The 14,605-nt window shown below is 44.2% G+C and overlaps 1 protein-coding gene across 2 annotated transcripts; it reads right to left on the bottom strand.

Annotated features, from left to right (window-relative positions):
- Positions 1–8,620: 8,620 nt before the first annotated feature.
- LOC129765230 (RILP-like protein homolog) lies at positions 8,621–13,588 on the bottom strand. Of its 2 annotated transcripts, none has more exons than XM_055765304.1 (4): positions 13,320–13,588; positions 12,897–13,200; positions 8,868–9,598; positions 8,621–8,808 (listed from the first exon to the last, which is right to left on the bottom strand). In XM_055765304.1, the coding sequence occupies exons 2-4, from the start codon at positions 13,161–13,163 to the stop codon at positions 8,697–8,699; spliced, it is 1,110 nt and encodes a 369-aa protein (XP_055621279.1). In that variant the 5' UTR covers positions 13,164–13,200; positions 13,320–13,588; the 3' UTR covers positions 8,621–8,696. The 2 variants fall into 2 exon arrangements, with proteins under 2 accessions (XP_055621279.1, XP_055621278.1); XM_055765303.1 differs by having other exon boundaries at positions 13,362–13,588.
- Between the last annotated feature and the right edge of the window lie 1,017 nt (positions 13,589–14,605).

The following is a 14,605-nucleotide window of genomic DNA, read 5'->3' as shown; positions in this document are numbered from 1 at the left end:
TTGGATTTAAAGTCTCCGTAAACAAAGGAAAAGAAAAAGAAGAAGAATAGAAACAACGAAAGGGAATAGCGAAAAGAGAATATTTGCGAAGTAAGTAAGCTGTCGCTAGCGTATAAGTATGGCATCTCCTCTGAGTAAAATTCTCAGAATCTTTCTGTGCCCGAAACAACAAAGGACGCTTATTCTGCTCGTTTTGTGTTTTATGTTTCGCCTCGAGCTGTGAACGCTAGCGAATATTCACTTGAAGATTATCGCTGCACGTTTATGGCGATGCACGGAAGATGCCTCTCGTTAAATACTCAGTGCAATGCGTGCATTGATAAAGAAACAAATTGCGACAAATGACCTTAGAGGCGAATGAACTGCAAAGTTCAAAGCCTCTCAAAAACAAACAATGGAATGGAACATATGACCAATTAGTGTATTGTTCTCGCAAAGGCAAGAAAGAAGAAAGCTTCTCGTAATCATTCTACAAAATCACGCAAGCCATTAACCCTATCGCTACGAGCGTCGTCTATAGACGACATCCGCGCGATGAGCTGTGTGTACGAGCGCCGTCTTTCGACGACATGAGAGTGATACTGTACATCGATCACACCAGTGCGATGTGCATACTTTTCGGTGCAGTTCTCCGTACAGCGGTAGCACTCCGGCGGAGCACACTGCCGTATTGAAAGGGTTAAACCCTTTCAGGGTTCCCGGAACTTTCTACAGAAGAGTTATTTATGAACTTTCGACGTATTCGCAAATGTTATCCGAAATGATAAACCAACAAATTTCAAAAAAAAAAGATTGCGTAGTCCTACGTCCAATGCGGTCGTGTATCGGATACAACTTCTCGAATTTTTTTTTTTTGGTTTCAAACAATCGGCGAGTATGTGGATCGAATGTTTATTGTTTTTATTTACCATCAAAAACGTTAGGGAACTGGATGACGATGCGAGTATTGAAATTGCTGCCGTAGCAATTGTACTGATATCGGGCAGTAAATTAAAAATGCTTGAAATCAACATTATTAAACTAACTGCACAGACTAGGGGGGCGTTGCTGATTAAGGGTCAGCTGCATCCCAATAGGAAGTATCCCGTGTCGGGCACACGTACAGAGCATTGGAGTGATCATTAAGTGATTTTCAGCAAGCATTTGGGGAATACACATTGCGTATTTGAAACAGAAATGCCAGCAAAGAATCAATTTTCTCCAAACAATAACGGGAACATGGTGGGCCGCCCATCCAGGAGACCTCATTCAGTTGTACAAAACAACGATATTATCAGTGTTAGAATATGGCAGTTTTTGCTTCCGATCAGCTGCCAGGATTCATATTCTCAAGCTGGAGAGAATACAATATAGTTGCTTGCGTATAGCCATGGGGTGTTTGCATTCGACACATACGATGAGTCTCGAAGTCTTGACAGGAGTACCCCCGCTTACTCTTCGGTTCACAGAATTATCCTACAGATTTCTCATCCGTTGCAAGATCATGAATCCATTGGTGATTGAGAACTTCGAAAATCTACTCCAACTGACTCCTCAGTCAAGTTTTATGTCTTTATACCATGAGTACCTTAGCCATGAAGTGCACCCTTCACCAGGCATCTCCAATCAAGTTTGCTTCCCATACTTTTGCAATTCCTCTGTCATTTTTGATCTGTGCATGTGACAAAAAGTCCATGGAACCCCAGATCATCTACGCTCCAATGTTATTCCGTCGATATTTTCAGAAAAATATGGGAAAATTAGTTCTGATAAAATGTTCATTACTGACGGTTCATACATAAACGGGTCCACTGGCTTCGGCATCTTCAATGAAAATTCCAGTGCCTCTTTGAAACTCAAAGATCCTTGTTCCGTGTATGTCGCTGAACTGGGTGCGATAGACTACGCACTAGGGATCATTGAAACATTGCCCATCGGCCATTATTTTATTTTTTCAGACAGTCTCAGCTCAATAGAGGCAATCCGCTCAATGAAAGTTGTTAAACGCTCATCTTATTTCCTAACAAGAATAAGACATCTATTGAGTGTTTTGGTCGAAAAATTATTCAAGATTACCTTAGCATGAGTTCCCTCTCATTGCTCGATCCCGGGGAATGAGAGAGCGGACTCGCTAGCTAAGGTTGGTGCTTCAGAAGGCACACTTTTTGAAAGACAAATTGCTTATAATGATTTTTTTCACATTCCTCGTCAGGAAACACTCGTTAGTTGGCAGCGCATGTGGAGTGAAGATGAGTTCGGTCGTTGGTTACACACGATTATCCCTAAGGTCTCGACGAGTGCTTGGTTTAAGGGATTGAATGTAGGTCGTGATTTCATTCGCGTGATATCTCGGCTTATGTCCAATCACTACCTAAACGCGCATCTCTATCGCATTGGGCTCGCAGCAAACAATCTTTGTGATTGTGGCGATGGCTACCACGATATCGAACATATTGTCTGGTCGTGTATCCGGTTCCATGCTGCTCGCTCTCAGCTCTCTAGAGCACTGAGAGCAAAAGGCAGACAATCGGATATCTCCGTCCGGGATATCTTAGGTAGCCGTGATCCTGATCTTCTGCTTCATATATACCTGTTCCTCAGAAACGCCGAAGTCAACGTTTAATGATGTTTCCTTCGTTGTGTCACTGTTTCATATCCCTCCTATCCGATCTATAAACTTTTACTTAGTCGCGGCAATAAATACACACACTCTTTACAGATACACGGGCCAAAGGTTGTGCAGTCCACTGATAATTCAACAAGAGCCAAAGGTTGTACCGCTCATGACAACTCTACACGAGCTGATCTTTGTGCCAGCTAGTGACCATTCTATCCTGGATTCCTCGAGTCAAGAAGACGCACCACGCTAGATATGTGGTATATACTAGGGGGGCGTTGCTGATTAATGGTCAGCTGCATCCCGATAGGAAGTATCCCGTGTCGGGTACACGTACAGAGCATTGGAGACAGCAACATCACAATTACGAAAACACTTGTAACAGGTAACCTTTTTAATGAAATAAAGTTAACGTTAATAACTATTTTCACTGTGAACGAATTCTCATGATTTACATACCAATCGAATCGGGAACTCTCTAAGATTTGTTTGATATGCTATACATTACAATTCGCTAAGCTCTAAAGGATTTAAATTCATGAAAAATGGAAGAACATCCTTTTTCTCATACATTTATTCTGCCGATTTGTGTGCTAACCCCACCCGTATTTCTTTCTCGCCAGAATCACAAAGATATAAATCGAACATTTCCTAAAAGATCGGAAAGATGTTTGCAACAATTGATAGGAAATATTTCTACGCGTCTATCACAATTAATAAAATATTATTTTTCATGAGATGAACAATTGAATAACTGTAAAATGTCAAGCGTTATCTCAACGCCCTAACTGCTAAGTTTTGATTGGCCCGATTTACTGTTTCCCCAATACAGTCTTCAAAATCGATGTACCTGTGGAAATCCGCTTTGCAAATATACATGCATGGCGGGGGTGTTTTATCCCCACTGAGCTGTGTTTCCCTATCACGGACTTCAAAATGAATGTGCCTGGGGGAATCCGCTTTGCAAATAAATACAAGTCGGGTATAAAGAGGCGAATGAAAAAAAAAAATAAAATAAAATAAAAAAAAAACAAACAAAGAAATTACAAAGCACAACTGTAACAGCTGTAACAAAGTATTCTCATTGGTTTGGTTCTCAAATGGGGATCAACATAGGGTAGGAGCCTGCCTGTTGGTCTCAAATGTTCCTATCTCACGCCTACACGACGATCATATGACGACATTTTTAGATCGGGCGTGAACTGGAAACACACACCTGGTCTTGGCTCCGAGAACGGGTGTCGAAAGTGGCTAAGTGAGGGGGTGCGAGCGAGTCAGAGCGCTATATCTCTCCCGGGGAAGGCCTCCCGGGTTATGGAGGCCTTGCCAACCCGCTGTCTCCCGGGGCAAAAGAGATACACCCAGACAATGGAGCTAAGGTCAAGACGAATACTACGAATGCGATCACCCGAGGAGGGTCCCCGAACTGGAGCTGGTCCTGGAACGGGCGTAAGAGCTTGCGGCCAGCGGCTGGAGGGCGATGTGCAAGAGCGGGCCACCAGCCGGGTTCAACCCGAAGAGCTACCGCCACACGGAAACAGCAGCCATCGACATCACCAACGAAACGCTGCGCCTACGAGGCGTGTTGCGACTGTCAGACGACAGTCGTCCACACTTGTGGGTACTACTAGGCGACGGATCATGTGGACACACGAAATGAACGAATGCGTGATCCGCCCCTATTACATCTGCACTGCTTTGGAGACGGACATGAGCGGTCGCCCTCGAATACTCGCAATGTTCGAGGAAGCGTATCCAGAGTTCGTCGGCAGGCTTGACCAAAACGCGATGAACGCGAGGCGTAGAGCGATTGTACGCAACAATATGCTCTCCCAAACGCAAGTCGACGAGATCAAGCAGCAGGTGCAGAGAGAAATAAGCTCCAGGAACAACAGAGCAAGCGATGTGTCGAGACGAAGTTCAGTACGGCTGAGCAATTCATTCGCGAGTGGGGCACGCGAATCAGCACCAGTGGAGGCCACAGTACAACAACCCCTTGAGCCGGAAGACCCACAGCCAGATCAACAACTACTACGCGATCTGGTCTTCCACTACGACGAGGCGATCTCACAGTTCCGCGACACAGACCCATTGTCGCGCCCCAGGATCCCGAAGTTGCAGCATTCCCGCAGGCTGACAAGTGCAGTAAAGCTCATGAACGAGCACGTTCTTCCGCTGCACTTGGTTGATGCTGAGAACATGGAGGAGCTGCAACTGAAAGTTTACTGCGCTGCTGTGACGACCGCCAAAAGTTTAGGATACCGTATTAGGCCAAGAGGCGGACTGCTCCAACATCTCCGTGAAAGGCGTGAGCCTCCATGGCGAAGGAGATTGGAGCAACGGATCCTAAACAAGCGCGCCGCAATTGGAAGACTGATGGCGTACAAAAGAGGCAGCAGATCGGCGAAATTATGTCGCCAAGTTGCTGTGATCGCCCGGCCTACTGAACTTCGCCAGCTGGGAGCTCACCAGCTGACGGAAAAACTCGACACACTGGTACAGCAATTGAGCGTCCTAACAAAACGGCTGAAACGTTACTCTGACTCTGCAAAGCGCCAACAACAAAATCGGATGTTCAGAGATAACGAAAAGGCGTTCTACGACCACATTAGCGACGAGAAGCCCGACTACCGCGAAGGTTTGCCAGATATTAGCGATGTGACGAACTTCTGGGCTGGTATTTGGGAAACCCCAGTACAACATCGCGACGGGCAAATGTGGTTAAGACGGAAGGAGGAGAGTTGTGGTGAAATTGGAGAGATGCCAGCTATCATCGTCGAAGAAAACGATGTCCGCGAAGCCTCGCGGTACCTGAGGAACTGGGCAGCACCGGGCCCCGATGGTGTTCAGAACTTCTGGCACAAGAAGCTAACCGTCGCACATCCAAAGATAGCTGAGTGCTTCAACAAGGTGCTACGTGACCCACACAACCTCCCTGAATTCGCCACCCGTGGCGTCACATTTCTCCTCCCGAAAGACAGCAACACATTGAACCCATCACAGTACAGACCGATAACGTGCCTATCGAGCCTGTACAAGATATTAAGCAGCATCATAACCGCCAAAGTTTCTGCTCACTGCGAACAACATCACATCATCGCAGAAGAGCAGAAAGGATGCAGGAAGAATACGCATGGCTGCAAAGACCAGACCATCATCGACGCAGCCATCGTCGGCCAGGCGGTTTACAACCAGCGGAACCTAAGCATGGCCTACATCGATTACAGGAAGGCTTATGACTCCATTCCTCACTCGTTTCTGGTCCGGGTATTGGAGCTCTACAAAATTGATCCCGTCGTCGTTAGGTTCCTGCAGCATGCGATGAGGCAGTGGAGTACGTCTCTGCACCTTAGTGATGGGGAAAATGTGTTGCAGTCTAGAACGCTGCAGATAAAGAGGGGGATATTCCAAGGCGACTCTTTCAGCCCGCTTTGGTTTTGTCTGGCACTGAACCCCCTCAGTAGGACGCTCAATAGGAACGGTCATGGCTATAAGTTAAGGTATGGGGACGGCGCCAACGAAGAAGTGACCCATACCTTTTACATGGACGATCTCAAGGTCTACGCTGATTCACGTCAGCGTCTAGGTGTAGCTATCCGGGTTGTCGAAGATATAAGCAGGGACATCTGCATGGAGTTCGGCCTCGACAAGTGCCGCTGTGTCCACCTGCTGAAGGGACAACTTACCGAATCCGGAGGCTACGAGGTCTATGACGGCGAGTTTATACAAGACATGGTTCGTGGCGAATCCTATAAATACCTTGGATTCCGACAGCTCACCGGGATTCGCCACTCCGACATCAAGACGGAGCTGCGAGACAAGTTCTTGAGTCGAGTGAACTGTGTCCTGAGGACTTTCCTCAACGCGGGGAACAAGGTACGCGCGATCAACACATTCGCGGTTCCCCTGCTGACCTTCAGTTTTGGTGTAGTCAAATGGAGCAAAACTGACCTAGAGGACCTTGAGAGGAGGATGAGGAAAGCATTTAAAGAGGCCGGAATGCACCATCCTCAATCGGCACTGGAGAGAGTTTCACTGCCACGCAAAGAAGGGGGACTTGGAATAGTCGACATATCTGCACTGTGTGTTGCCCAGGTACGACAACTGCGCGAGTACTTCACAGAACGCGCCAACCAAAACGCGCTATACCGGGCTGTCTGCGCCGCCGACAGAGGATACAGCGCTCTGCACTTGGCGCAAGCGGAGTACCAACTCAACTGCAATCTGCAGACAGTGGAGGAGAAGATTGCAGCTTGGAAGCAGAAGGCAGTGCATGGTGCCCACCCCCATCAACTGGACCGGCCACACGTCGACAAGGCCGCATCTAATCTGTGGCTAACGCGTGGTGAACTCTCTTCACTAGTAGAAGCCGACATGATAGCCATCCAGGACAGGATAATGCCGACGAAAAACTGCAGGCGGTACGTCTGGCATCAAGACGTTGATGACATTTGCCGGATGTGTCATCAGCCAGGTGAAAACATAGAGCACATTATGGGAGGCTGTCCCGTTTTGGCCAACGCAGCCTACACCGAGCGCCACAACAATGTGGCCCGTATTGTTCATCGACAACTGGCGCTCCAATGTGCTCTACTGGAAGACAACGTACCAAACTACCGGTACCTGCCTGCACCTGTCCTGGAAAATGACCGTTTCAAGCTGTACTGGGATCGCACTGTTCTGACCGACCTCTCGATCCACCACAACCGCCCAGATATAATGGTTTACGACAAGAGCGACTGCAAAGTCACCATCATCGATGTCGCTATTCCACTGAACCAGAATCTGGAGGAGACCCACAGTCGCAAAATCTGCAAGTACCGACCATTGGCCGTGGAGCTCAAGGAACTGTGGGGGCTAAGGGAGGTCCCAAGAATAGTTCCAGTCGTTCTCTCTGGAACTGGAATCGTCCCGAAGACACTTCTGGAAGCGCTAAAGGTGTTGAACATGGAGAAGGAATTGGCCGGCATCCAAAAGTCGGTCATCCTTAGCACCTGCGCGATTGCCCGACAATTTCTCGGCCAGGACTGAAACAGCACGAGCATGCAGATAAGTGCATTCCGCAGAGCCTAGTCCCCCTTTGGCATTCAGAAGCCCGGGGGCAGGTGAAAATTCTGGCTAGGTTCGCCTAGTTAAGAAGTGAGATAAGTCTGCCAAAGAAAGAAAAGTCGGGTATTTTTTGGTGTTCAGTACATTTGTACTCGCTTGTCGTTGTGCAGACCGGAATGTTTCCCTAATACGTACTTTTAAACTGAGAAGCCTGGGAAATCGTCACTTCAGATACTAGAGGTGAATGAACTTTCGCGGTTCGAGAACTACGTAAACATGAGATCTGCAATTATTTCAGAGGGAAATGTAAAATACAATGATCGTTTGACAATTCTTGCGTTCACATATTTCGGTAGTACTAGGCATCATATCAAACGTAAAAGGACGTTCATAAAATTTATTTGTAACGAAAAACATAATCTATTACAAAAAATTCAATGCATTCTAAAATAATATTTGAAGTGGTAAACAAGTGGATTGCATAATAAAATTGCGTAGTTCTACGGCGAAAATATGCGGTCGTGTCCTAGATACAACTCGTTACAATTTTTTTTGCTTGTGCAGTGGTCTTAATGTTTTCTCCGACACTGTATGTAGAAAATGTTGAATTGGAGGAGTTTCCTAATAAGAATTTGTCTGAAAATATCGCGGAGGGAGGAGGGCAGAGTAAAATAGTAAAACGTTTTTCACATTTAATTCAATTTTTGAGCAGGACTTTGTAACAGTGTATTTTAAATATTATTTTTCCTAAGCAGTTCAATAGTTTTCCAACAACTATGCCGTACATTATATTTGAATCAGAAATTTTAATTTCGAGTACCATTGTTTTAAAATAGTATTAGTGATTTTTCATACTCTATGAAAAATGGGCATCAAATTTTCGGCTGTTTTGGCGTGGAATTGCTCTGAACAGAAACATAAGATTTGTAGAATATTTGCCTCTGAAAATTTGCTTCAAGAAATAAATAAGAAATCTTCGTTTCGAATAAATATTTTATTTCGTTCTTTGACTGAAGCTTCCGATTATTAAAATTGTGTGAAGCTAACATTTCTATATCGGAATGTCACTATGGGGTCCAGATGATAGTGCCAGTTTAGTCAAAGTTGATACTGATCGACGAGGTAAATTTGATGCATCTACATCAGAAAATAGCTTACGAAAGCTAAAATATGGAATTTTATTCTTTTTTTGGAATTCACTCCTACCGAAAACCATACTTACAACTTACGAACTCCACTTTCTGAGTGCTTTTTCCATGGAGCATCATCTGGTTCATACGGCAAAGGTCCTTGAACTGGAAGATCTTCAATTTTGATATTGTCATTGCTCAGTGGATCCGGTTGGTTGCAAGAAAGAAGATCTTGTTCTAAGTCACTGACTCTTATCTTCAATTCATTTCGTTCAGCAAGTATTTCTTTCAACTCGACTGTTGAAAAACGTGGCCGATCATCTTCTTTCGCCATGTTTGTTAAATCCTCATTCTCCTTTTCCGCTATGCCCAGCTGTTTACGCAATGTCATTATCTCATGTTGTTGGTCTTGTAGTTGTGCAAGGAAATCTGCTCGTTCCTCGAGTAGGGTTAACATCTGATTTTGCATAAGTTTCTGGCGCCTCCGAGTTTCACTGACTGTATTTTTCAGTCTGTCTACTTGCATGGCCATATTATTGATTTCTGATAATTTATCGAGCAGTTCTCGTTCTTTAGATTTGATATCATCATTTTGTTCACTGAGTTTCAGTTTTAATTGAGAAATTGTTGAGGAATCACAATTTAGACAATGCATATCACTCGAAGTATGCAAAATATCATGTGAATCTTGTATGAGATCACGAGGCGTCACTTCGATGACTTGAGCTTTGGTTAATCGTCGATTTTCAGCTTGCAAACGACTAATTAGCTGCAACAAATCACGTGTCTCAATTCTCCATTGTTCTTCAATTGACTCCATTTCCTGTTGAGTGAATAATTTTTTCATAAAAATTTAAATAACATGAATTCAGTGAAATTATACTGAAATGTGAAATAGAATAAAATTTCATATTATTGCTATAAAACTGCCACATCATCCTCGGAGGTAAAAAAAATCTCTGAGGGAAGGATAAAAAATATTCTATTTACTTCTAACATGAAACTTTCTTGAAGCTCTCTTTCGAAACATAACACTTCGCCGTCCGGCTACACCACAGTGGTTACGTGTATCGCTCAGAGGCTGCCGACAGCATTCTAGTATGCTGTCTGCTGTCTAGTATACGAAGACCCAGATGGATCTTCGAAAGAGCTGACTGGACAGCTTTTCAAACATCCTCCAACTTCTTGGTATCTAGAGACAACCATTATGGAGGCGGCTGAAGCCTCCATCCGAAGAACGAGAACCACTCCGGGGAAAAAAGCGCTGCATTGGTGGTCCGAGGATATCAAAGAGAAGGTCAAGAAGCAGAAAAAATTTCTGCGTGCGGTCAAACGACTACCAGTAGGAAACCCAATGAAGCAAGCTGCCATGAACAGATATCGAGCGCAACACATCGGTACAGTGGTTAATCCGGAAGGCGAAGTTGTACAGTTGGACTGGTTTTCTGGAAACTATCTTTGGCGCAGAGTAACAACCCCATTCTTCAAGTGGATAGTATAACCCTTAGCGATCCGGTAGTTACTTCGAACACGCTTGGGGAATATTTCACGGAATTGTCCTCGATCTCCGAATATGGGCCCGATTTCGTCCGTCGATAGGGAGCGGGTATCACTTATCCTCTCAACCGGAACTTCACCATCGAGGAACGTCCTACGTTCGCCAAAGGTGAGTCAACAGGCCCTGACGGTATCGGCTATAAGATGTTGAAACAGCTGTCCCAGCTCGGACAGTCCACCCTTCTCAGCATCTTTAACGACCTGTGAACACACGAATTTCCCGAGGGTTGGAGACTCAGTCTAGCAATACCTATACCTAAGGTCGGTCAAAGCAGCAACAACGTGAAAGGCTACCGTCCAATTTCCTTAACCTCCTGTTCATCCAAGATTCTGGAAAGAATGGCGAACAGACGCCTGGTCACCTTTCTAACCGAAAATTGGACTATCGATAGTTCGCCTTCCGATCGGGTATTGGCACCAACAACTACTTCTACTTATCTACACTCGGAGACGTGATAGCCGAAGCCAACAGGAACCGTCAGCACATGGAGATGGGAGCACTGAACCTGGAAAAAGCATACAACAGAACATGGATCCCGTTAGTGCTGAAAACTCTGGCAGATTAGGGCGTTGACGGTAAATTATTGAACTTCATCAAGAACTTCTCCACACGCCGAACCTTTGAGGTCAAAATTGGTAGCATCAGCTCCAGAGCCTGTTCCAGATCCTGCCTGGAGGAGTCTTCGTGTCTGTCTACGCGGACGACATTCTTCTGATTGCAGTGGGTGACCTATAGGATTCCACGCATCAGGATACTGGCAGCTACCAATGCCATCGGGCGGCGGGCGGCCGAGAGAGGATTAAGACTTTCAGCGCAGAATATAGCAGCGGGTGGCGCATTCCAACCTCCCCCGGTGGCAAAATAAACCTGGTTGGTCCGAACGACTGGAGGTTCCCAACTATTCTCGTCGAGAACGGTGTTAGCAACAACTTTCGAGCCAGCGCGAGCTCGACCGGTTTGCTAGAATCTTTCAAGACCATCATAGCAGAAAAATACCGTCTCCACGAGATCAGATACTCGGACGGCTCAAAAGAACCATTAGGAGTTGGATTTAGAGTAAGAGATAGTAATAATAGTCTGATTTCCAGCAAGAAACTCGCGGACATCTGCCAGGTCTTCTCGGCCGAAGTGGTCGGCATCTTCGAGGCAACTACAACTTTATCTTCCAACCCGTTGTTGATCGTCTCCGATTCGGCAAGCGCCATTGATGCCATCGGTGCGATCAGGTCCAAACATCCATGGGTACAGGCCATCAGGATTACTTTTTGCCCGACTCATGTGGGTCCCCGGACACAACGGCATTGCAGGGAATGAAGCGGCCGACCGATTTGCCGGTATCGGTCACACCGCACCGTTTTTCACCGTTTCATCTCGCCGCTTGACGACGTGAAGTTGTGGATCACCAACCCAACCAAGATAGCAGTTCCTCACAAAAGTCAAGGACTCGTTTGTTTGATTTGACGATGTAAAAAGGAATGAGAAAACAACGAATCCTGTCCAGACTAAGGACCAGTCACTGCTCGGTCTCATACGGATTCAATAGAGAACCTTTCCATCTACTCTGCGACTACTGCCAAATCCACAACTCCATCGAGCACTTCTTGTGCGGTTGCCCGAAAGTTGATCTGCGAAACCTTAATGAAATAAGCGGGAGTGTAAGTAGCGCTTCTCTGCTACCTAAAAGATGCCGAACTATTTTTCAAGATCTAGGGCCTATTTACGAACGTCACTTCAAGGTGAAAACGGAATAAAATGCATACAAATTGCATACAAGTCATTTCGTTTTCACCGTGAAGTGACGTTCGTGATCAGGCCCTTAGTGTCTGAACAATGGATCAGTCAAGAAAATCCTTGTTCCTTCCCCTTCACGATGAATTGGAATAAGATCACTTCGGCATCTTCAACGGCACGGCTTCCTCTCCACTGGCCTGGAGCCATGGTTCGAGGACATCCTTGCCATCTGGTCCAGCCAGCAAACAGCAAGTTTTTTTTTTGTTATGTTATGTTTTGTTTCGTAAAAGGACTTGTATGCGTTTAATTTTTATGTGCAATCTGTTCCCAACGAAACTTTGCGGCAGACTGAAAATCTCTCAAATGAAGAATAAAAAAAATCATTCTAGTATCGTTTACATTCTGTTGTCGGTTTTGTTTAGGTAACAATAACTTACACACTTACAACAAGTGCTGCTAACGCTCATTACAAATCTGCTTAACACATTGCATATGGAACAAAACTAGTATTCGTAGTTTATAGAAAACTGTAAAATATTGTACCATCGATTTCTGGCAATCGATTTGAACTAAGATACATATACATATATATTACAATTAGATACATTTGTTCTTAGATACATTTATCTTAGAATTTCATTTGGGAGCGAACTGCATTGATATTACTAGTGATAGGTCTTTAGCTAAAATCGATATAACAATTTCATTACTTGTTAGATTAAAAAAAGAATGAATCATGTTTTGATTTGGACCATTCGATGAAATGCTTCTACTCTTATGGAAATGTGGGAACCTTATCCTAAAAATCAATACTAAGAACGATTAAACGTACCTTATCAGCTTTCTTCTTGAACTCAGCTTTTTCCGATTTATCTATTTCCAACTGAGAAATTTTATCATTTAGGTCTTGCACTAGGGAACTCTCGTTTTCTCGGCTAATTATGATTGTTTCGAGTAATTCTAGTATGTGAATCACTTTTGGTATAAGACCAGAAACTGAATCTGGACCATTTTCATCAATTATTTTCTCAAACTCTTTGCCAATATTCGCTGCTAGATCGTAGACATCCACTACTGATATATCTCCTGTAGTATCCATGTTCTATACGAGCATTAACTATGCTTCTTTGATAGCCCTGAAAATATTTAGTGAGCTGAATTCAGTTTTTATCAAGAAGATAACAATAAATATCTAGAACGATTTGGTTCTTATCAATGTGATGACTAGGTGTATCGAAAAACAAGTTTTGTCTACCATACAAGAGTGAAGTTATATACAAGGCGCCTCTATATATACCAGGTGAAACAATCATATGAAATGCACTTTCAGCCATATTGGAATTGCTGTCGGTATTGTTTACAAACAGCATCAGAACGCTGCCGGCGGCTCTCTACAAACTGCTACAACGCTTATTCGAACGATGCCTCTATGTTCGGCTTTCGTGAATTTATGTGAAACAGAAGGGATGATTCTGTAGAATTTCATTCTCATTTCCACTACTCTCGCATGTGGAAATACAAAAATGGCGTATCCTAGCAATAACAGAACAAACAATCCCCGCTCCACAAACCGTAATCCCCTTCTTATTGAAGTGATGATGTTGCTTCACCTGTTATACATTTATACAAGCGCCTTGGTTATATATATGTTTATATTATGAGGTACAATATCAGGGTACGTATATGGAAAGGTAGTCTAGACTGACTAGTGCATCAATAGTAGTGAGCCTGTGACGTGTAGCTTTGCAAGTATCATGGAGCGGTATAATAAATTTGTCTTAATAAGTTTATATCTGTTGCATTTTAGCTTAATATATATATTTATACATTGCAGCGTAAAGATAATCTATTTAGATTCAAAACCTAATCAAAACATAGGAGAAATTGTACTTGGTAATTCGGATTTTAGCTTCCTGAAGATATCTGTAGCTCTCCGATATCTCCTGCCGCAGTGCTTGAATTAAGCCATTAGAACCGGCCGAATCCCTAGGTTTTTCATTAGAGAGGTTGATGATGCTGCTCCCAATTTCCTTTGACGGAATATCCCTCACGGGATAGTCTTGTTTAGTCCCATTAAAAAGCTGGGCCGATTCCGCGGATTTTACGGATGCTTTCACTGGATTTAACTCTTGCTTGATGTCAATCAAGGCCTTTCAGCGAGCCGTCCAGTTTTGATTTCCCGAGGCATGAGAGTCGTTGGCCTTTCTGACAGTAGGAACACTGTTTTGTGTATTAATTGTATAATCTGGATTAGTTTAAATTTACCTGTTGGTATCAGTTTTTAGACGATATTGTTCTTCCAAGCCATCAATATGCACGAAACAATCTGGACTGAAGTGAAGCGAGCAAATATACATGTTTTTAGTATTGCTGTTTAGATCCTGTCCGAAGAATCAAAACCATTTCATCCGAATGATCACATCCCTCGGGAATCGATGAAATGATAATTTGTGGGATATGTTTTCATAATTCGAGTTGGACTCAAGCCCGGGTATCAATGACCGAACACTAACGCATCCGGGTGCCACACACCGAGCTATA

The sequence above is a fragment of the Toxorhynchites rutilus genome, chromosome 2 (assembly GCF_029784135.1).
Source record: "Toxorhynchites rutilus septentrionalis strain SRP chromosome 2, ASM2978413v1, whole genome shotgun sequence".
In the NCBI taxonomy this organism is placed as follows: Eukaryota; Metazoa; Arthropoda; class Insecta; order Diptera; family Culicidae; genus Toxorhynchites; species Toxorhynchites rutilus.
Note: the sequence above shows the minus strand (reverse complement) of the source record. Positions and strands in the feature narration are given on the sequence as shown.

Coding starts and splice junctions, on each gene's coding strand:
- LOC129765230 (XM_055765304.1), bottom strand. CDS start 13,163: ATGGATACTACAGGAGATATATCAGTAGTGGATGTCTACGATCTAGCA. Junction 9,599..12,896: donor TCAAGAAGAAAGCTGATAAG/GTACGTTTAATC, acceptor TTCACTCAACAG/GAAATGGAGTCAATTGAAGA. Junction 8,809..8,867: donor GAAAGTGGAGTTCGTAAGTT/GTAAGTATGGTT, acceptor TCCATATTTTAG/CTTTCGTAAGCTATTTTCTG.